Here is a 23,872-nt window from a genome sequence, read left to right as displayed (position 1 = left end):
ATCCTCATTATTCTCATGAGGCCTCCCCCCTCTCCTCGGTGGGGCGGTCGAGAACCCCGTCTCCCCAGGCTAGGCCGTCCTCATTTTCATCCTTTGTTCAGGACATGGCCCGAGCCCTGGGGATTGACCTGATGGTAGGTTCTCAGTATTCCAAAGAATTTTTGGAGGAACAGGACCTTCCCACTCCTCCTAGAGAGGTGCCTAGACTCCCTCTCAACAGTGTCCTTCTGCAGACCTGGCTGAAGAACTTGTCAAACCCTCTTACAGTCACGTCTGTGCCTTCAAAAATGGAATCCAAGTATAGGACGATTCCCCCTAAAGGGTTCGATAAGGCGCAGCTCTCCCACCAGTCTCTTCTGGTGGAGTCTGCCCTTAAAAAATCACAGCCCTCACGGGTTTCTGTGGCGGTTCCACCCGGCAGGGAGGGGCGGACCCTGGACAAGTTTGGCCGTCGCCTCTATTCAAATTCCCTGATGGCCACCAGGGTTCTAAATTACGCCTTCACCTTTTCCTCCTATTTGCGTGGTATGGTGAAGGACCTTCCTCAATATCGAAACTCGTTACCGGACTCCCAAAGAGCAGGATTCGATAAGTTTATATCCAACCTGTCTCAATTGCGGTTGTACCTATTCCATGCAGTGTACGACGCCTTTGAGCTGGTTTCGAGGGTGTCGGCCTTCGCGGTGGCCATGCGCCGCTTGGCCTGGCTTCGCACCCTCGATATGGACCCAAACCTGCAGGAACGTCTTGCAGACTTGCCTTGTGTGGGGTCCGAGTTATTTGACGAGTCATTGGACGCGGCGACCAAGCGGTTGTCGGAGCAGGAGCGCTCTTTAGCATCCCTGGTCCGCCCCAAACCTAGGCCCCCGCCGCAGAAACCCTTCCGGCCTCCGCCGCGCCGATACCCTCAGAAGTCGACCCCGGCTTTCTCGAGACCGCCTCCGAGACGTCCGTCTCAGCGAGGCAGAGGGGGTCAAACCCAAGCCCCGGCGCAGGGCCCTTCTAAGCCCGCGCCTTCCTTTTGACGGGCTGAGCGGACGGGGCGGGTTCCCCTCCGCACTTTCACAGGAACCCCTTCCTATCGGGGGGCGTCTTCGGTCCTTCCGGGAGGCATGGACCGGGATTACCTCAGACGCTTGGGTGCTCCGGATCGTCTCCGAGGGCTACTCGCTCAACTTTGTGTCCTCGCCGCCGGACAGTCCCCCAAGTTTAGTCTCTTGCAACCGTTCGCAGCTACCGACCCTTCTGACCGAAGCCAAAGCCCTCTTGAAGCTTCGGGCGGTCGAGCCGGTCCCCAAGGACCAGTGGGGTACGGGGTTTTACTCCTGTTACTTTTTGGTCCCAAAAAAGACCGGGGACCTGCGCCCCATACTGGACCTCAGGAAGCTCAACAAATTCCTGGTCCGGGAGAAGTTTCGAATGCTATCTCTCCCGGTTTTGTATCCTCTCTTGGAGGAAGGGGACTGGATGTGCTCCCTCGACTTGAAGGAAGCATATACCCATGTTCCGGTGCACCCCGCCTGCCGAAGATTTTTACGATTCCAGGTGGGGGACCTCCACCTCCAGTACAGGGTACTGCCCTTCGGCCTGGCCGCGTCCCCACGAGTATTCACAAAGTGCATGGTGGTGGTTGCGGCAGCCCTGAGGTCTCGTGGGCTCCATGTGTTCCCTTACCTGGACGATTGGCTCATCAAAGCCCCGACCAGGGAGGGGGTTATCTCAGCGACCCGACAGTCTATTGCCTTCCTGCAAACTCTCGGGTTCGAGATAAACTTTCCAAAGTCTCAGTTGAGGCCGGCTCAGTCTCTTCAATTCATAGGTGCGGTGCTGGACACGGTGCGCCTGCGCTCCTACCTTCCGACCCAGCGGTTGGAAGCCTTGGTACGGATGGGCCGCCAGGTCTCTCAACTATCGATGGTGTCGGCCAAGCGCATGATGATGCTGCTCGGTCATATGGCCTCGACGGTACACGTCACGCCGTTTGCGAGGCTGCATCTGAGGATCCCTCAGTGGACCCTCGCGTCCCAGTGGCGTCAGGAGTGCGATCCAGTGTCTCGCCTCATTTCGGTGACTCCGCTTTTGCGGAAATCGCTGCGTTGGTGGACAGACTCTTCAAATCTGTCCATGGGGCTACTGTTTCACACTCCTCCTTTTCGCAAGGTCCTGACCACGGACTCCTCGGAGTACGCGTGGGGAGCCCACCTCGACGGTCTTCGCACGCAGGGCCTGTGGTCGGCAGAAGACCGTCGGTGTCATATCAACGTGCTAGAGCTTCGGGCCATCTTCCTAGCACTTCGAGCCTTCGTTCACATATTGCAGGACCAGGTGGTCCTCGTCCGCACGGACAATCAGGTGGCAATGTACTATGTGAACAAGCAGGGGGGAACGGGGTCTTGGCCCCTCTGTTCCGAGGCTCTTCGCCTTTGGGAGTGGGCGGTCTCCCGGAACATCTTCCTCCGGGCGGTCTACATCCAAGGAGAACTGAATTGTCTGGCGGACAAACTCAGTCGACTTCTGCAACCGCACGAGTGGACTCTACACTCAGCAGTTCTGCACGAGGTTTTCGCTTGCTGGGGAACGCCACAGGTGGATCTGTTTGCCTCTCCGGAGACACACAAACTACCACTGTATTGTTCTCGGATGTACTCGCGGGATCGTCTGGAGGCGGATGCCTTCCTTCTCGATTGGGAAGGGAGGTTCCTGTATGCATTCCCTCCTTTCCCTCTGATCATGCGAACGTTAGTACATCTAAAATCGTCCACGGCCACGATGATTCTCATAGCACCTCGGTGGCCGCGTCAGCATTGGTTCTCCCTGCTGCTTCAGCTCAGTGCCAGGGAGCCTCTTCTTCTGCCTGTCTTTCCTTCTCTGCTGTCTCAGAGTCAAGGATCCATGTTACATCCCAATCTGCAGTCATTGCACCTGACAGCTTGGTTTCTTGTTCCCTGACTCCTCCGGATCTGTCTCAATCGGTGAGGGAGGTGCTGGAAGCCTCCCGCAAGATCTCGACGAGGCTTTGCTATTCGCAGAAATGGACCAGGTTTTCCACCTGGTGCTCGTCTTTTCACCTGGATCCGGTATCGGTTCCGGTATCCTCGGTTCTGGACTATTTATTCCATTTGTCGCGCTCTGGCTTAAAAACCACTTCGGTGCGTGTTCATCTTAGTGCGATTTCTGCTTTCCACCAACATCTGGATGGACGCCCTCTGTCACTCCATCCCTTGGTGACACGCTTCATGAAAGGGTTACTCAGGGTTTGTCCCCCTCTTAAGCCTCCTCCTGTCGTGTGGAATTTGAATGTGGTTTTAGCTCAACTGATGAAACCCCCTTTTGAGCCGCTCAACAAGTCCCTCTTGAAATTTCTGACTTGGAAGGCGGTGTTTCTGATTGCCCTCACCTCCGCTAGGCGGATTGGGGAGTTGCAAGCCTTGGTTGCGGATCCCCCTTTCACCGTCTTCCATCATGACAAGGTGGTTCTCCGCACCCATCCTAAGTTTGTCCCTAAGGTTGTTTCTGATTTCCACCTCAATCAGTCCATTGTCCTTCCTGTGTTCTTTCCCAAGCCCCACTCCCATCCTGGCGAGGCGGCGCTTCACACGCTTGACTGTAAGAGGGCGTTGGCGTATTACCTTCAACGCACCAGGTCTCATCGGAAGGTCCCTCAATTGTTTTTGTCCTTCGATCCCAATCGATTAGGGCATCCAGTTTCCAAGCGCACTCTGTCTAACTGGTTGGCTGCTTGCATTTCCTTTTGCTATGCTCAGGCTGGCCTTCCTCCCCCGGGTCGAGTCACGGGGCACAAGGTCCGAGCGATGGCAGCTTCGATAGCCTTCCTCCGATCCACTCCGATGGAGGACATATGTAAGGCTGCCACTTGGTCTTCGGTTCATACATTCACCTCTCATTACTGTCTGGACACTTTATCCAGGAGTGACGGCCGGTTTGGCCAGTCAGTTTTGCAAAATCTGTTTTCCTAAATTGCCATCCTCCCACCTGCCCTTTTTTGGTTGGCTTGGAGGTCACCCACATGTGAGAATATCATGCCTGCTTGTCCTGGGATAAAGCACAGTTACTTACCGTAACAGGTGTTATCCAGGGACAGCAGGCATATATTCTCACAACCCGCCCGCCTCCCCGGGGATGGCTTCTTTGCTAGTTATGGAACTGAGGACCACGAGGTGGGATGCGCCCTCTAGTGGGCGAGAAGGCATGCACATGCGTGGTGCAGTGTGCAAACTTGAAACTTCAATCAAGTTTGCTTGAAAAGCTGTCCGCGCTGGGGCTCCGTAGATGACGTCACCCACATGTGAGAATATATGCCTGCTGTCCCTGGATAACACCTGTTACGGTAAGTAACTGTGCTTTATTTTTATATACTGCCATACCACAAACAGTTCTAAGCAGTTTACAAGGGAAGAAACTGTTTACAGACAGCGACATTACACAGAACTTTTGAAATTACACTGGCATGTTAGGTTTAGTCAGGTTTATCTGGAAGTGTTTTGGATCAGCTTGTCAGAGAACCGACGAGAGGAAATACTCTGGATCTAATCCTTAATAGGCTAAGAGGACCTGCAAAGGACATGAAAGTAGTGGGACCATTGGGAAACAGCGATCATAACATGATCAAGTTCAAAGTTGAAGTAGGAATACCGAAGGGAAAGAGAACCACAGCGACAACTTTTAACTTCAAGAAAGGAAACTATGAAGCAATGAGGGTAATGGTAAGGAAGAAACTCAGGAACAACACAAAGAAATGGCAGACTGTAGAGCAAGCCTGGTCTTTATTCAAGGACATGGTAAGCGAGGCGCAAAATTGGTATATCCCCAGATTCAGAAAAGGGTGCAAAAAGAGCCAAACAAAAGACCCTGCGTGGATAAGTAAAGAAGTGAAGAAAGCGATAGGGGATAAGAAGAATTCATTCAAGAAATGGAAAAAGGGTTGCCACCATTGTCAAGAGTGTACTATTTGCCTATTTAAAAAAATCAGGAATCTCAAAAAAAAGATGAGGATGGTAGCCCAAAGGAAAATCCTTTGGATGTTACTGCTTTATTGGAACAATCTGATAGAGAGGTGGCTAGTCCAGCCACTCTCTTACTGACTATAGTTTTGGCTCCAGACAGAGATTGGATTCTTAAACTTTTCTTTAAAAATAGATCCAGAGATTTCCTTGGCTTCCATATTCAAGTTTTTCCTGATGTTTCGAGAAAAACTCAGAAAAGAAGGAGGGAATTTTTATTGTTAAAACCAGGTGTGACTCAGATGGGGGGATTATTTTTTCTTAGATACCCTTGTAAGTGTGTAATAAGGTATAATTCCCTCAAATATATTTTCTTTGAACCGTCTCATTTGACTGCTTTCCTCTCCATGAAGCGCCTTGAAAAAGGAGAAACATCGGTGTCTTAATTATTAAGGTCTCTTTCAGCACAGATGACGTGTTTTGGTTAATTTTGTTATTGTACTAAATTTACTCCTAATTCCTGAATCTTGGATCCATTGTTGAGGACTAGTGTACGATTAAGTTGGAATTATTACCTTTTATGTAATTTAGGTTTATTTTCAGTCTTGAGAATAATCAAAGATATGTTTTCTTGATTGCACTTTTCTGTACAAGATGGTATGCTTGTTAAAATTTCAAAAATCTATAAATAAATAAATAAATAAATTAAAAAAATGGATAAAGGGCAAAACCGAGGAGAACTGGAAAGAACACAGGAAGTATCAAAAAGAATGTCATCTCGTGGTTAGAAAAGCAAAAAGAGAATATGAAGAGAGGCTAGCCAGGGAAGCACGAAATTTCAAACCATTCTTCAGATATGTTAAAGGGAAGCAGCCGGCTATGGAGGAGATGGGACCGCTGGATGACGGAGATAGGAAGGGAGTGGTGAAGGAGGAGAAAGAAGTGGCGGAAAGACTAAACATGTTCTTTTCATCAGTATTTACAAAAGAAGAAACATCCAAAATACCGGAACCTGAACAAATCTTCAAAGGAGACCAAGCAGAGAAATTAACATCCATGGAAGTAAGCCTTGAGGACGTACACAGGCAGATAGAAAAATAAAAAACTGACAAATCGCCGGGCCCGGACGGAATCCACCCTAGAGTATTGAAAGAACTAAAGGAGGAAATAGCGGAACTACTACAGCAGGTTTGTAATCTATCCCTGAAAACAGACGTGATCCCGGAGGATTGGAATGTTAAGCCCATCTTTAAAAAGGGATTGAGAGGTGACCCGGGGAACTACAGACCGGTAAGTCTGACCTCTGTTCCGGGGAAAATGGCGGAAGCGCTGATAAAAGATAGCATCGAGGAGCATCTAGAGAGGCATAAACTTATGAAAACAAGCCAACTTGGCTTCTGTAAGGGAAGATCGTGCCTGACGAACTTATTGCATTTCTTCGAAGGAATTAAACGGATGGACAAAGATGGACCCCATAGACATTGTATACTTAGACTTCCAAAAAGCCTTTGACAAGGTACCCCATGAACGCCTACTTCGGAAACTAAAGAACCATGGGGTGGAAGTAGACGTACACAGATGGATCAGGAATTGGTTGGCAGGCAGAAAGCAGAGGGTAGGAGTGAAGAGCCACTCCTCGGACTGGAGGAAGGTCACGAGTGGTGTTCTGCAGGGTCTGTGCTTGGACTGCTGCTATTCAATGTATTTATAAATGATCTAAAAACGGAGACGAAGAGCGAAGTAATAAAATTCGCAGATGACACCAAGCTATTTAATGGGGCTAGGACTAAAGAAGACTGCGAAAATTTACAAAGGAACCTAAACAAACTAGGGGAGTGGGCGACGAGATGGCAGATGAAGTTCAATGGAGAGAAATGTAAAGTCTTACACGTAGGAAACAGAAACCCGAGGCACAGCTGTTATTGAGTGAGAGTTCCCAAGAAAGGGACTTGGGGGTAATAGTGGACATGACAATGAAGCCGTCGGCACAATGCGCAGCGGCTGCTAAGAAAGCAAATAGAATGCTAGGAATAATCAAGAAGGGTATTACAAGCGGTACAGCATGTCACAAGTTTTCCTGAGTTTCTGTTGTATTATATCCTTTTGCCCCCACATCAAGCAATCGTATTAAACAGGCTCCACAATCTTTATCCTTCATGCCTTGCAGACATTTATTTGGAATGCAGTATACAGCTACCTTTATAACTGATTTAAGTTCTGGTGGTATTTTGGAAAGGCATATGCCAGTCCACCAACCATAATCACAAGCATCTTCAGGTCTTAATTTTAGTTTACGTTTAATTACCGCTGATTCTCTTTGAAACGAGCAGAAAAACCACAGACAGGATAGATTTATCATCGGTATGTACACCTTGTCCACATGTTTCTGTGATCGTGAAGATCTGCCACTTCCCTACAAAAAAACATACAGAAATAAATTTTCCTTTTTAAAACACATGAACACATTCAGCTTCATAAATCCTTGAACACCGACCCCTGGCAATGAAAAGTGTGTGGGTCTCTCTCTCTTACTGTGGAAGATCCTGGCTTTTCCAACATGTATGTCGCTTCGGCTTCTTCTGCTGCTTCATAAAGCTCTATTTCTGAAGTATTATCCTCTGGTAGTTCATAGCCTGCATCTTCATTTTTTGTGTCTGAAGCTTTTGGACATCTGGAAACTCTTGTATTTCAGAACCTGTTATTTTGTGCGTATGCTCCCCAGTATCTGCCATCGCATCAATCGGTTTTTCAGCCAGTGGGTAACCCTCTTTCTCTGCATTACAGTCTTTAAGAAAGTTACGAGATCTCTTGGTAGACCTTTTTTCAGTTACCTGTGTGTTAAAAGGGTCCATGTTTTCTTTGCCTGATTCGTACAGTTTTTCTATCATCGGGTAACCCTCTTTTTCTACATCACGGTCTTTAAGAAAGTAACTCAAGCTACGTGCCTTCGTGGCAGTCATTTTGTTTGACAGTTTGAGAACTTTTATTTCTGATGTTAAGAACATAAGAATTGCCGCTGCTGGGTCAGACCAGTGATCCACAGCTGTTTGTTAAAGAGCTAAGGTATACGTCACTATGACAACACCAGGGGGCCGGTACATATTCAGACAGGTTTGGTTTTTTTTTTTTCATGTTTAAACATCCCTGGCTTTATCAGGCCCCCTTGTCCCCCCTCCCCCTTCTCCTTCCATTTCACGAAACAAATTTTGTTCTTATCCCCTCCTTTTACGTTTAGAACCTTTTCGATACGTAATATTCTATCCTGTAGCGGCTTGACTTTTAGTAATTCTTCAGGATAAAAATAACCTTGTAAAGCATCGCTATCGTAATCTTGTATGTTGTTCTCTGACACCTGTTTAAACATCTTTTATTATAAATATCTCATCCGTCCATATTTGCTCGTAACCTTTCTCAAATTTTCCTTTAACTTTTGACAGCCTCACATGGTCTCCTTTCTTTAAGAGATCCTTTATGGGATCACGTTTGATGTTACTGCCGTAGACTGTTTCCCAAATCTGCAAAGAGTTTGAGGGTGTCACACCTACAGACCTCGCCTGTATCGTTCTGTGGAAACTATAATTATAGCCTGCAGCATGTCTTGATAAGTAAAGGGTTGTGAGATATCAAAATAGCGCCATATTTTGGATTTTATAGTCCTGTTAAATCTTTCCACTACAGCTGCTTTAACATCATTATGGGTCACAATATGGCTAACACCTTTTTGTTTTAATAAATTCTTCAGAGACTTATTTAAAATTTCTTTATCCTTGTCTGTTTGAAGTTTTTCAGGTTGTACGCCCTAAATTAAATATTGTTTCAAAGGCTTTGGTAACTTTGTGACCGTTTTTTGTTTTTAAACTCATGGCCCATGCATATTTTGACAGGATATCTATTACTGTTAAGATGTATTTGTAACCGTTGTTGTAACAAGCAAAGGCTGACATGTCAACTAAGTCACTTTGCCACTGGCTGTCAACTTCTGACACCATTGTTTTATTTATTTTAAAATGGATTCTAGCAGGTCTGTGTAAATGGTATGCGTTTTGACTTCGGACTGTAATATCGCTCTTTTTAGCCTCTTGAAGTAGAGGGTTAATGCCTCCATAGCTGCCTGCCACATTTGGGTCATAATAAATTTATTTATTTATTCAATTTTCTATACCGTTCTTCCAGGGGAGCTCAGAACGGTTTTACATGCATTTATTCAGATACTCAAGCAGTTTTCTCTGTCTGCCCGGCAGGCTTACAATCTATCTAATGTACCTGGGGCAATGGGGAAATTAAGTGACTTGCCCAGGGTCACAAGGAGCAGCTTGGGTTTGAACCCACAACCTCAGGGTGCGGAGGCTGTAACTTTAATTACTGTGCCACCCTGTTCCATTCAGCTCTGTTAACTTCACTCTAAATAAAAAAAAATGTCTTAAAACTCTGCTTTTTTAACAGAGGTCCTTAGGAACAGTTTTTTTTTCAGATTGTTATAAACTAAGGCATACGTTACTATGACAACACTGGGGGGCCGGGACATGTTCAGACAGGTTTAAACACACCTCCCCCTCTCCCCCCTTGGCTTTATCAGGGGGCTACAAGAAGGATGAATCAGCTTATCAGCTTATCCCAGGACAAGCAGGCATGATATTCTCACATGTGGGGTGACGTCATCTACGGAGCCCCGGCGCGGACAGCTTTTCAAGCAAACTTGATTGAAGTTTCAAGTTTGCACACTGCACCACGCATGTGCATGCCTTCTCGCCCACTAGAGGGCGCATCCCACCTCGTTGTCCTCAGTTCAAATTTTTCCGCGGAGCAAGAAAGCCCTGTGGATCTGAGCTCCAGTGTTTTTGCCTTCTAGCTGCCGCGTTTAGTTTGTTTTCCTTCGAATTAGTTCGCGGTGCTGTTTTCTTTTCTTTTCGTTTCCCTTCAAAAAAAAAAAAAAAAAGTCTTTCGTTTTTCATCGGACTCCGGGGGCTCCCGGAATCCGTGGCCGCGGGACGTCGGTACGTTCCCGGCCTTCTTCTTTTTCTTCGTGGATGTCCCGTCCTGTTACGGGATTCAAAAAATGCAGCCGGTGCGAGAGGTTGCTTTCCATCACTGACCCTCACCGGTGGTGCATCGTCTGTCTTGGGCCCGAACATCCGACAGACTCGTGTGATCGCTGTGCTACCTTCCAAAACAGGGCCCTCCGTCGCCGTAAGGCAAGAATGGCCGAATTGTTCGCCGTCGACACACCGCCTAAGGCCTCGACGTCGGCCTCGGCTTCGGCCCCGGCCTTGACCTCGGCCTCGGCGTCCTCGGGGGCCTCGGCCTCGCCTCGGCCCTCTTCCTCGAAGGCGTCGTCAGTGAAGCAAGCTTCGGGTAAGTCCTCTGTTCCATCCCCTTCAGCAAAGAAGCCATCCTCGAGTCAGGCCAAGGCGGGTGGGTCGACCCCGGCCCCGCATCGGACCTCGACTCCGCACACCCCGAGGGAATACTCGAAACCGAGGTCGCCCTCCAGGGAGTGTGCCCCGGACTCGGAACTCCCCACCTTCGTGGGGATTCCAGCCTTCCAGGATCTCCTCCGAGCCCTGATCTCATCGGAGCTGTCGGGAGCCCTGGAAGTGTTGCAGCGTGCTACGGTTCCGGCGGCCTCGACCTCGGCCGGGACGCCTTCGGTCTCGGAGGCCCCGGCCTGGGCTCCCTCGGGAGCCCCGACCTCGGCGACCTCGGTCTCGGGTACGGTGGCCCCGTTCACCTCGGTCTCGGCCCCGCCCCGGACCTCGACCTCGGGGGAACCCCCTGAGCGGAGTGTAAGGCCCAAGGAAAAGCTGCGCAGAGTGCGCCGTCTTTCCTCCTCTTCCTCCGGGTCTTCCAGACACGCCTCGCCCTCGACGCGACCTCGGACGGGGCGTCGATCGAGGAAGTCTAAGCGGCCCCGAGGCTCGCCTCGGCGCGACCGTTCCTCGTCGTTCAGGGGCGAGGCGCTGCAGGTGTCGGAGTTGCGCCTCGACAACCCGAGGCTCCTCCGCTCACCTCATGGGAAGTCTTCCCGGGCCGCCTCGCCGAGGAAACGGGAGAGTGTCCCACGAACCCCGGGGTCCTCACCCAAGGGTTCTGCGAGGAGGACAACTTCCCCTTCCCCCTCGAGGGCCCTCGAGAGGGGATCCTGGGATTCGGGATCGGTTAGGGATCCTCATTATTCCCATGAAGCCTCCCCCCTCTCCTCGGTGGGGCGGTCGAGAACCCCGTCCCCCCAGGCTAGGCCGTCCTCATTTTCATCCTTCGTTCAGGACATGGCCCAAGCCCTGGGGATTGACCTCATGGTAGGCTCTCGGTATTCCAAAGAATTTTTGGAGGAACAGGACCTCCCTACTCTTCCTAGGGAGGTGCCTAGACTCCCTCTCAACAGTGTCCTTCTGCAAACCTGGCTGAATAACTTGTCAAGCCCTCTTACAGTCACGTCTGTGCCTTCAAAAATGGAATCCAAGTATAGGACGATTCCCCCTAAAGGGTTCGATAAGGCGCAGCTCTCCCACCAGTCTCTTCTGGTGGAGTCTGCTCTTAAAAAATCACAGCCCTCAAGGGTTTCTGCGGCGGTTCCACCAGGCAGGGAGGGGCGGACCCTGGACAAATTTGGCCGTCGCCTCTATTCAAATTCCCTGATGGCCACCAGGGTTCTAAATTACGCCTTCACCTTTTCCTCCTATTTGCGTGGTATGGTGAAGGATCTTCCTCAATATCGAAACTCGTTACCGGACTCCCAAAGAGCAGGATTCGATAAGTTTATGTCCAACCTGTCTCAATTGCGGTTGTACCTATTCCACGCAGTGTACGACGCCTTTGAGCTGGTTTCGAGGGTGTCGGCCCTCTCGGTGGCCATGCGCCGCTTGGCCTGGCTTCGCACCCTCGACATGGACCCAAACCTGCAGGAACGCCTGGCTGACTTGCCTTGTGTGGGGTCCGAGTTATTCGACGAGTCATTGGATGCGGCGACCAAACGCTTGTCGGAACAGGAGCGCTCTCTAGCATCCCTGGTCCGCCCCAAACCTAGACCCCCGCCGCAGAAACCCTTTCGGCCTCCGCCGCGCCGATACCCTCAGAAGTCGACCCCGGCTTTCTCGAGACCGCCTCCGAGACGTCCGTCTCAGCGAGGCAGAGGGGGACAAACCCAAGCCCAGGCGCAGGGCCCTTCTAAGCCCGCGCCTTCCTTTTGACGGGCTGAGCGGACGGGGCGGGTTCCCCTCCGCACTTTCACAGGAACCCCTTCCTATCGGGGGCCGTCTTCGGTCCTTCCGGGAGGCATGGACCGGGATTACCTCAGACGCTTGGGTGCTCCGGATCGTCTCTGAGGGCTACTCGCTCAACTTTGTGTCCTCGCCGCCGGACAGTCCCCCAAGTTTAGTCCCCTGCAACCGTTCGCAGCTACCGACCCTTATAACCGAAGCCAAAGCTCTCTTGAAGCTTCGGGCGGTCGAGCCGGTCCCCAAGGACCAGTGGGGTACGGGGTTTTACTCCCGCTACTTTTTGGTCCCAAAAAAGACCGGGGACCTGCGCCCCATACTGGACCTCAGGAAGCTCAACAAATTCCTAGCCCGGGAGAAGTTTCGAATGCTATCTCTCCCGGTTTTGTACCCCCTCTTGGGGGAAGGGGACTGGATGTGCTCCCTCGACCTGAAGGAAGCATACACCCATGTTCCGGTGCACCCCGCCTGTCGAAGATTCTTACGATTCCAGGTGGGGGACCTCCACCTCCAGTACAGGGTACTGCCCTTCGGCCTGGCCGCGTCCCCACGAGTATTCACGAAGTGCATGGTGGTGGTTGCAGCAGCCCTCAGGTCACGTGGACTCCATGTGTTCCCTTACCTGGACGATTGGCTCATCAAAGCCCCGACCAGGGAGGGGGTTATCTCAGCGACCCGACAGTCTATTGCCTTCCTGCAAACTCTCGGGTTCGAGATAAACTTTCCAAAGTCTCAGTTGAGGCTGTCGCAGTCTCTTCAATTCATAGGTGCGGTGCTGGACACGGTGCGCCTACGCTCCTACCTGCCGACCCAGCGGTTGGAAACCTTGGTACGGATGAGCCGCCAGGTCTCTCAACTATCGAGGGTATCGGCCAAGCGCATGATGATGCTGCTGGGCCATATGGCCTCGACGGTACATGTCACGCCGTTTGCGAGGCTACATCTGAGGATCCCTCAGTGGACCCTCGCGTCCCAGTGGCGTCAGGAGTGCGACCCGGTGTCTCGCCTCATTTCGGTAACTCCGCCCTTGCGGAAATCGCTGCGTTGGTGGACAGACTCTTCAAATCTGTCCATGGGGCTATTGTTTCGCACTCCGCCTTTTCGCAAGGTCCTGACCACGGACTCCTCGGAGTACGCGTGGGGAGCCCATCTCGACGGTCTTCGCACGCAGGGCCTGTGGTCGACAGAAGACCGTTAGTGTCACATCAACGTGCTAGAGCTGCGAGCCATCTTCCTAGCACTTCGAGCCTTCGTTCACATATTGCAGGACCAGGTGGTCCTCGTCCGCACGGACAATCAGGTGGCAATGTATTATGTGAACAAGCAGGGAGGAACGGGGTCATGGCCCCTCTGCTCCGAAGCTCTTCGCCTCTGGGAGTGGGCGGCCTCCCGGAACATCTTCCTCCGGGCGGTCTACATCCAAGGAGAACGGAATTGCCTGGCGGACAAACTGAGTCGACTTCTGCAACCGCACGAGTGGACTCTACACTCAGCAGTTCTACGCGAGGTTTTCGCTCGCTGGGGAACGCCACAGGTGGATCTGTTTGCCTCTCCGGAGACACACAAACTACCACTATATTGTTCTCGGATGTACTCGCAGGACCGTCTGGAAGCGGATGCCTTCCTACTCGACTGGGAAGGGAGGTTCCTGTATGCATTCCCTCCGTTCCCTCTGATCATGCGAACGTTGGTACACCTAAAATCGTCCACGGCCACGATGATTCTCATAGCACCTCGATGGCCGCGCCAGCACTGGTTCTCCCTGCTGCTCCAGCTCAGTGCCAGAGAGCCTCTTCCCCTGCCTGTCTCTCCTTCTCTGCTGTCTCAGAGTCAAGGATCCATGTTACATCCCAATCTGCAGTCATTGCACCTGACAGCCTGGTTTCTTGTTCCCTGACTCCTCCGGACCTGTCTCAATCGGTGAAGGAGGTGTTGGAAGCCTCCCGCAAGATCTCGACGAGGCTTTGCTATGCGCAGAAATGGACCAGGTTTTCCACCTGGTGCTCGTCTTTTCACCTGGATCCGGTATCAGTCCCGGTATCCTCGGTTTTAGAATATTTGTTTCATTTGTCGCGCTCCGGCTTGAAAACCACTTCGGTGCGGGTTCATCTCAGTGCGATTTCTGCTTTCCACCAACCTCTGGAGGGACGCCCTCTGTCACTCCATCCCTTGGTGACACGCTTCATGAAAGGGTTACTCAGGGTTTGTCCCCCTCTTAAGCCTCCGTCCGTCGTGTGGAATTTGAATGTGGTTCTGGCTCAACTGATGAAACCCCCGTTTGAGCCACTCAACAAGTCCCCCTTGAAATTTCTGACTTGGAAGGCGGTGTTTCTAATTGCCCTCACCTCCGCCAGGCGGATTGGGGAGTTGCAAGCCTTGGTTGCGGACCCTCCTTTCACTGTCTTTCATCACGACAAGGTGGTCCTACGCACCCATCCTAAGTTTTTACCTAAAGTTGTTTCTGACTTCCACCTCAATCAGTCCATTGTCCTTCCTGTGTTCTTCCCGAAGCCCCACTCCCATCCGGGCGAGACGGCGCTTCACACGCTTGACTGTAAGAGGGCGTTGGCATTTTATCTTCAACGCACCAGGCCTCATCGGAAGGTTCCTCAATTGTTTTTGTCCTTCGATCCCAATCGATTAGGGCATCCAGTTTCCAAGCGCACTCTGTCTAACTGGTTGGCCGCTTGCATTTCCTTTTGCTACGCTCAGGCCGGCCTTCCTCCCCCGGGTCGAGTCACGGGGCACAAGGTCCGAGCGATGGCAGCTTCGATAGCTTTCCTCCGATCCACTCCGATGGAGGACATATGTAAGGCTGCCACTTGGTCTTCGGTTCATACATTCACCTCTCATTACTGCCTGGACACTTTATCCAGGAGTGACGGCCGGTTTGGCCAGTCAGTTTTGCAAAATCTGTTTTCCTAAATTGCCATCCTCCCACCTGCCCTTTTTTGGTTAGCTTGGAGGTCACCCACATGTGAGAATATCATGCCTGCTTGTCCTGGGATAAAGCACAGTTACTTACCGTAACAGGTGTTATCCAGGGACAGCAGGCATATATTCTCACAACCCGCCCGCATCCCCGGGGATGGCTTCCTTGCTAGTTATGGAACTGAGGACCACGAGGTGGGATGCGCCCTCTAGTGGGCGAGAAGGCATGCACATGCGTGGTGCAGTGTGCAAACTTGAAACTTCAATCAAGTTTGCTTGAAAAGCTGTCCGCGCCGGGGCTCCGTAGATGACGTCACCCCACATGTGAGAATATATGCCTGCTGTCCCTGGATAACACCTGTTACGGTAAGTAACTGTGCTTTATCAGCTGTCACCATGACAATATGGGTGTTACCTTCCCCACAACCATTAACTCAGATTTAGTATTCTGTTAGAAAAACAGGAAAGAAAAAAATGCAGCTTTACAGGTCTTTTTTCCTTTTCTAAGCTGTTTCTGCACTGCTCTTAAAACCTGGGGTCTGCTTTAAAAAAACAGGAAAGAAGCTGTATATGTCTTTTTTTTCTTTTGTGATCGGCTTGTTCATTGCTCTAAACATGAGATCTTAAAACCTGTCTTTTAACTAAAAGGCTGTTAAAATAAAAGACACTTTTTCCGCCCACATCATTTCTGGGGGTTCGACTAAATCTGTTTCTGCTATCTTCATCAGAAAATGCATTTCTGTCTCATCAGAAAAGTGCATTTTCGGCGCTTCATTTACCCTGTTTCCGCCTACGTCATCAGAATGTGCATTTCCGGTAGGGCAGAAACTCCCATTTCTGCTGATGTCATCACAAAGTGCATTTCCCGGTGATGTGGCATGGGGCGGGGCATGGATGAGGCCACCACCATTCATGAGCGGAGAGGGTGAGACCTGGGCAGGAGGGGGCATGTGTGTGGGGCCTGAGCGGGACTAAGGGAAAGTGGGTGTGTTGTGGGCGGGGTTTGGTCAAAGTGGGTGGAAAGTGGGTGTGGCTTAACCCAGAAGTGAACGCTGATTGGTCAATCCTTATCTTTGACATCTGTCAATCATTTTGACATGAGGTGTACCCATTATACTACTATAGCATTCTAGATTTTTGTGAAACTCAGATTCTGTGTCGAATTTACTGTTGTGCAATAGTGTCTACCTTATAGTTTTCCTGGTGTTTTATAGTGCTCTTTTGGGCAACATATGGTTTTTGTCCTAATAAAACTTTTATTTTTTACCCTCTCCCTCTATTGGTTTTCATTATCTACATTGAAAGGTCTTGTATGCCACCCCCCGTTTCTGATTCTTTAGGATTTTTTATTATTTGTGGGGGAGTTTCTTTTTGTTTTGCTTTTGCACCCCTTTTGGGAACACTTCTAGATAATTTGCATCCTTTCTGAGCTTTTGTTTCAGCAAAAAATGTTACACATGACAGCCATTTAAGATAAGTTTATTTTATTTTCAGGTCTCTTAAGACATCCTTCTCCATCCCTTCTGTACCAGAATCAATTGAGAAAAGAGGTTTGGACCGCAGGCCAAAGAAGCATCGGATTATCAGTGTGGAGGACTTTGAGGAAGGCATAAAAAGAAATGTAATGCATTTGAAAGGTAAGAGGTCTGAGATGATTAAAAAAAAACCTTAATTATTAGTTTCAGTTGTTCTGAAAAGTTGTTTTCCCATGAGTCATGAGATCTGTCATCCCGTTTGAACACCACCAGCTTAGAGTTTTGGAGTTTAGAATTATTTTTAATATTAAACTGCCACCCATTTTATACAACTATAAAATTTGTCTTTCATGGGCTCTGTGAAGATCTTCTCTTCAGCTCTATTTCAGAATGCTTGTTTCCAATGCAAAATGTACATGAATCCTGAACCTGTGGGTAGTTCATCCTCAACCACGATGGATGCATAAGATTTCATCTTACATTTTCAAATCCGCCTCCCTGCATCACCGTGCACTGCCTTCTTTCCTCAGTTTGTTTCCCTTATGCAAGCTAGGAGAATGTGTCTTTTTTTATTAGGTATTAAAGTTTTTTGAGGCTTTGGTGCTTTAGAACGCCCCAGTAGTCCTGGCAAAAGCTGCAGACTCGGGGTACTGAAGTCTCTAGCTGAGTGGGCCACCTTTGCTGCAGGACACTTTTATGCTGTGACACACTTATCCCTTGCTCCAACCAGCAGAGGGATTAGTCGTGTTGAGTTCTGGCCTGTCGGCGTGGCCTCCTCAGGTAGGAGGAAGGCTTTTCAGGTTATAACAGACCTAGGCGCCTGCCTAGTCTGCCAGGCCACATTGAGAGTAGCTTGCAAAGAGAAGACCACACAGGTAAGTTTGTTCTAAAAGAATGTTCTTGTACTTTATTGAACCCGGGGGTCTGAATACCATCAGCCACCCGCATGTCATGAAAAACATAAAACACAAAATAGCTGTAGTTGTCAGAATGGCTTGCTACACCAGCCACATGCAGTTCAATACCCTGGACTTTTCCAGTTTAAATGCAGTCCTCTTCACCAGGGGTTAAAGTAAATGCAAATATCAGGAAAACAAACTTTCAAACTTTGCAAACACCTTGTGAAAACAGACAGAGTAATTGCAGTTCCCAAACTTGGCAATGAATTCCTTAAACGTTTAAGCTTACCTAGCTGAGACACGGATAGGTTTTGCAGAGCAGGCTTCACAGCTCGTTACTGTCAGCTGGGCTTCGTAGCCGACGGAGCACAGCATGGCATTAGATAAGCTGTGAACTTTACTTAGGTTTTCACAAAGAGCTTTCACACCCACATAGATAAAGTTCCTTGAACAAACAATGCCCTACGGGCAGTCACACAGAGTAACAAGGAGATTTTCCTGCTCTCCCTCTAATTACTGTCAGCTGGGCTTGGGTTACTGGAGCCAGCACAAGCACAGCCTTGCTTCATTCCCTTTAGCAACTAACCTCCATGTCAGTGGGGAAATAGCCAGCTTCCAGCAGTGGTTCAGAGACATCCATAGCCTCTGCCTGCTCAGCAGCAGCTGGGGTTGAGCTGTGGTAGTCCTCGGTCATCTCCATGTCCTCACTGCTGTGGGTTGGAGGAGGGAGACTTCCCCCTCATCTGCATCCAAGCATTGCTGCTTCTCCTGTCGCTGCCTGAGCTCATTAGCTCTAGCTCCGTCCCTGCTCTCCCTACTGTGATCCCATGCTCTGTTCTTATGTGAGTTAAAGCCCCACCTCTCTCTCCTAGGAGCAGCTGCGTTAGGCAGGAAATCCCTAGGGAAATAATTCAGGTTTCTCCTAGGCTGGTAATGAGCATACCTTCCAGCACTGGGACTCCACTTCTCAATAAGAGTCCTATCAGGCTTTCTAGAGTACCCATACTGAGATGGCGCTCTCTGTTGGATATTCCTATGCTCATGCCTCTCCTGCTCTACCTCACTGTCTGAGGGGTAGTCAGCCAAATCCAAACCTTTACTTTTAACCTGGTCAGCCCTTCTGACCAGGGACCGTGTTCTGTTTTTATCACTTACAGGGACAAAGATGGCCACAGGTTTGTCACAAAGCCCAGCCTGCCCTAACACTTGGATCAGCTTGGGGTTTGGACCCTGGTATTCCACTCACCTGGTTTAATTCAAAGCGTGTGGGCCCAGACTGTTTTTGAGCCCCGTGCTGGTTGAGAGACCTTGCAAGTACTGGCTGTATCTCCCCGCTGAAGAAACGTGTGGAGATTGGAGGGGTAGAGGGTTTTAGGCTGGTTCAGCCTGTGTAAAAAGCAGCCTGGATATCCTGCTTGCTTGTCTGAGGCATCAAAAGCTTTTTATGTTTATGTTTATTAAAATTTGATATCCCGCAGAAGCTTACAACAGTTCTCTGTGGCTAACAATTAAAACATATATTCAATAATGGTAAGAAAGGAACTCCATGTCGTATAGGAAAAACCTATGCAATCATACAAGAGGAATAAAAAACTCCATAAAATATGTTAATATCTTAATAAATATGCTCATTTTGAGGAATATCAGACCCAAAGGCACCCAAGTCCACCTTTGTGTTTTTGCTTTTCTGACATTGTAGGAGAGGGGGGTATGTTTGCTTACTTAATTCTGACTGTTACAAAACTGGACCAAAGATATTGCTGTACGACTCATCTTCTACCAACCTCGCTACACACATGTCACCCCTCTCTTTAAATCACCTCACTGGCTCCCTCTCCACCTTCACATACAGTTCAAGTTCCTATTGCTGACCTACAAGTGTGTTAATTCTGCTGCCCCTCAATATCTCTCCTCTCTTCTCTCTCCTTATATACCTCCCAGGGAACTCCATTCCTCAGATAAACTGCTCTTAGCTGTACCCTTCCACTGACAATTCCAGACTTCATTCCTTTCATCCAGCTGCCCTCTATGCCTGAAATAAATTACCTGAGTTTGTTTGCCAAGCCCTTTCCTTTCCCTTCTTTAAAAGCAGACTGAAAACCCACCTTTTTGATATAACCCTACTCCCTGCTGCCCACCAACACAGCCAGCAGATTAACCGTTCTCCTTAACTGTATCCATGTTTGTCTGATTAGATTGTAAACTTTTTTGAGCAGGGAGTGTCCTCTTTGTGACTCTGTTTAGAGCTGCTTATGTCTGGTAGTGCTATAGAAATAATTAATAGTAGTAGTAGATTGGAAAAAGTAAGTCTTTAATAGTGTCTTGAAAGCTTTAAAATTCAGTTCAAGATGAATATTATTAGAAAGTTGGTTCCAATAACTTGGCACCAGATATAAAAATAGCTTTACATCTGGTACATTAGCAATTTGTTATTTTGGGCAATGGCAAAACTAATCTATTGTCTTGTAAGGACCTAAGCACTCATGATGGAACATATGGAATAGTTAAGGAGTTTAGATAACTGGATTCAAGTGTATGAAAGGCTTTATGTGTTAACATAAATAATATAGATCGAATAACGATATATTTATTTATTTAAAAATGTATATACCGCATACAACTATGTGGTTTCCAAGTCGCATACATCTTGTTTCCCTACAATTTCCACATATAACGTAGACATGTCTGGACATAAAATCAAAAAAGTACTGTGTAATTTGTTTAGCAGAAGGGCTTCATTCATGTCACATCAAAAGACACAATGGATAAAAAATGATAAATAAAAAGACGGAGAAAAACAAACCTCATATACAGGCAGCCGGGACTATGCAAGTGCCCTAAGCCACCTGTATCATCACTGGTTTGAAAAAAAAAACTCCATGCATAAATATATAAATACATTATCCCAGGACAAGCAGGCAGCATATTCTTGACTGATAGGTGACGGCACCGACGGAGCCCCGGTACGGACAATTTTAGAGTGATTGCACTCTAAGAACTTAGAAAGTTCTAGCTAGGCCGCACCGCGTGTGCGCGAGTGCCTTCCTGCCTGACGGAGGCGCGCAGTCCCCAGTTTCTTAGTTTTTGCGGAGCTAAGAAGACGCGTGTTTTCCAACGACTGTTGGAAAATCCTTTTTTTCGCCTTCCCGCTCGCGTATTTTTTCTCGTGAACCTTTTCACGTGTTTTTTTTTTTCTTTTCTTGTTAAAAAAAAAAAAAAGTCCAATTTTTTCGACTTTTTTCGGTCGGCCCCGGCGGGGCCTGTTGGCACCATCGAAGCCTCGAGCTTCGATTTTGCTACTGCCGTTTTTCCCTTCATGCCCCCTTCACCGGGTTTTAAAAAGTGTCAGCGGTGTGCACGCCCTATTTCTTTATCCGACCCGCACAAGTGGTGCCTTCAGTGCTTGGGTCCGGACCATAGGGCTGCGACGTGCACCCGCAGTGCTTCTCTTCAAAAGAGAACTTTGAAGAATCGCCAGATTCAACAGCAGCTTCATTTTCGTGCCACTATGGAGGTTCCACCGGCATCGACCCCGGCATCGGAAGCTTCCTCCAAATCGGCACCGGCGCTTTTGACACCGCAAGATACATCTTCGGTGTCGCACCCCACAGGTAAGCCGGCTAAGAAGCCATCCCCTACAGTTCTCGGCCCGCCAGTCGAACATGCAGTGAGCCAAGTCCTGCAGACTGCGCGCCGGCCCCGTAAACGCTCCGCTCCGATAGAAGTCACGGCCTCTTCATCGGCATCGACTTCGCCTGAGCGTCGAGCTGCACCGCAGGTACCAAGCAAGAAAAAAGCGGTACCGGTGCCATCGGGACCGTCCCTGGATGAGCGTATACAATCCATCCTCCAGGTCCAACTTAAGGAGTAATTACAGCACCTTCTCCCGGCTCTTTTAACTCCGACCCTTCCAGTGTCGGTACCCACTGAGCCTGCGGTACCGATCGTCGAACAGCCTATTTTGTCGGCATCGATGTTATCGGCACCACTTAAATCTGCCTCTTCCATGTCTATGTCTGTTCTGTCGGCAGAACCTAAGTCTCTACGGCGAGCTGTTCATTCAGTCTCCGAGCCAGTACCGCCTTCTGACACCCGTACCACTTTACTTTCACCAGGTATGGTGTCGATGCGTTCTGGCAAATCGGTAAGTAAAACCAGACATACCGAATCCTCTACTCCTTTATCTCAGGGCCGTCTTCCATCGGTACGTGACCCTGATTTATGGGATGATTCAGAGGACCCCCTCGGTACCGATGATGACTTTTCATCGGAGGAGGTGGACCCATCTGTGCAGGATCCTGCTAGTAAGCCAGAGCACACTTCCTTCACTAAGTTTCTTAAGGAGATGTCAGACACCCTTTCAATCCCATTGGAGTCTGATTCTAAAAAGTCCAAGGCATTCCTTGATGCTTTGGATTTTGACCAACCTCCTAAAGAATTTTTGAAATTACCCCTTCATGATATCTTAAGGGAAACCTTTTATAAAAATCTTGAGACTCCTCTCACCATGCCAGGAGCTCCAAGAAAGCTGGAATCGCTTTATAAAGTTATTTCTATTCCAGGGTTTGACAAACCTCAGCTGCCACATGAATCTTTGCTGGTGGAGTCAACCCTGAAGAAATCTGCCGGCTCCAGTGTTTATGCTTCTGTCCCTCCTGGCAGAGAGGGCAAGGCTGTGGACAAATTCGGTAAAAGACTTTACCAGAATGCTATATTGGCCAATCGTTCAGGTAACTATGCTTTTCACTTCTCGTTTTACCTGAAACATCTGATCCAGCAGATGGCCACTTTTCAAAAATATATTCCAGACCGCAAACTTTCTGCTTTTCAGCAATGTACTGCCAGTCTCTTGCAGCTCAGGAAATTCATGGTCCGTTCCATCTATGACACATTTGAGCTGACATCCCGAGCTACTGCAATGTCTGTAGCTATGAGACGCTTAGCATGGCTTCGCGTCTCAGAACTTGATGTGAACCACCAGGACCGCCTTGCCAATGCTCCCTGCCTGGGTGATGAGCTGTTTGGGAAATCTCTGGATACCACCACCCAGAAACTTTCGGCTCATGAGATGAGGTGGGATACCTTATTGAAAAACAAAAAGAAACCCCCTCCTGCTCATCCTTTTAGGCAGCAGACCTCGTATCAGCGCCGTTTCTCCGCTCGGCCAATTCAACCTCATCCTCCTCAGCCTCGGAGACAGCGGCAGCAACAGCACCAACAGGCTCGCCAACAACAGCCGCCTGCAATAAAGCCTGTTGCTCAGCCTAAACCAACTCAGCCCTTTTGACTCTCTGCTCCAGGGCATAGCCAGTCTTCCTCCTTCATGTCCTCTTCCACAACATATCGGAGGCCGCCTCCAATTTTTTCTGGCTCGGTGGGAGGTAATTACCACCGATCAGTTGGTGCTCTCTATCATCACCCACGGTTACTCCCTCAATTTTCAGACTCCTCCTCCGTTAAGCCTGCCAAAAGAATCTGCTTCCAACCGGTCTCAATCCCTTCTTCTCACTCAAGAGGTTCAATCCCTCCTTCTTCTCAGTGCCATCGAAGAAGTTCCTCCAGATCAGCGAGGTCTGGGATTTTACTCCCGGTACTTTCTAGTTCCCAAAAACACCGGAGACCTCAGACCTATCTTAGATCTCAGAGACCTCAACAAATGCTTGGTCAAGGAGAAGTTCAAAATGCTCTCTCTTGCCACACTCTACCCTCTTCTCACTCAGGGCGACTGGCTATGCTCCCTCGATCTCAAAGAGGCCTACACACATATTCCTATCCATCTAACATCCAGGCAATATCTACGCTTTCTCATCAATCACACTCATTACCAGTACAAGGTGCTACCCTTCGTTCTGGCCTCCTCTCCCAGGGTGTTCACCAAGTGTCTGACTGTGGTAGCAGCCTATCTCCGCTCTCACAATTTTCATGTCTTCCCTTATCTGGACGACTGGTTGATCAAGGGTCATTCCCCTCAGACGGTGCTTCTTGCCACCAACCAGACCATTCGATTTCTTCAACTGTTGGGGTTCGAAATCAATCTCCCCAAGTCGCATCTCATTCCAACCCAACGACTTCATTTCATTGGCGCCATTCTGGACACTGTTCTTATGAGGGCATTTCTTCCACCCAACCGCCTTCAGACCATCCTTCAACTTTGTCTGCAGGTGTCTCAACAGATTACCATCTTGGCAAATCACATGATGGTGCTCTTGGGGCATATGGCATCGACGGTGCATGTCACCCCCTTCGCACGTCTTCACTTGCGCACTCCTCAATGGACCCTCGCAACACAATGGTCCCAAGCGACAGATCCTTGCTCACAACACATATCTGTGACATCGTCTCTTCGACAGTCGCTACGCTGGTGGTTGACATCTTCAAATCTATCCAGAGGT

The 23,872-nt window shown here is 49.1% G+C and overlaps 1 protein-coding gene across 8 annotated transcripts in view; it reads left to right on the top strand.

Moving 5' to 3' along the window:
- The window catches only part of CENPT (centromere protein T), an 822,208-nt gene that overhangs the window by 518,127 nt on the left and 280,209 nt on the right, over positions 1 to 23,872 (top strand). For all 8 annotated transcript variants that reach the window (XM_033941803.1, XM_033941802.1, XM_033941796.1 and 5 more), the window contains one exon: positions 16,601 to 16,743. In XM_033941803.1, the coding sequence (XP_033797694.1) occupies positions 16,601 to 16,743 (143 nt within the window). The remainder of the gene's footprint in view (positions 1 to 16,600; positions 16,744 to 23,872) is intronic.

This window comes from Geotrypetes seraphini, chromosome 4 (assembly GCF_902459505.1).
Source record: "Geotrypetes seraphini chromosome 4, aGeoSer1.1, whole genome shotgun sequence".
Classification (NCBI taxonomy): Eukaryota; Metazoa; Chordata; class Amphibia; order Gymnophiona; family Dermophiidae; genus Geotrypetes; species Geotrypetes seraphini.
Note: the sequence above shows the minus strand (reverse complement) of the source record. Positions and strands in the feature narration are given on the sequence as shown.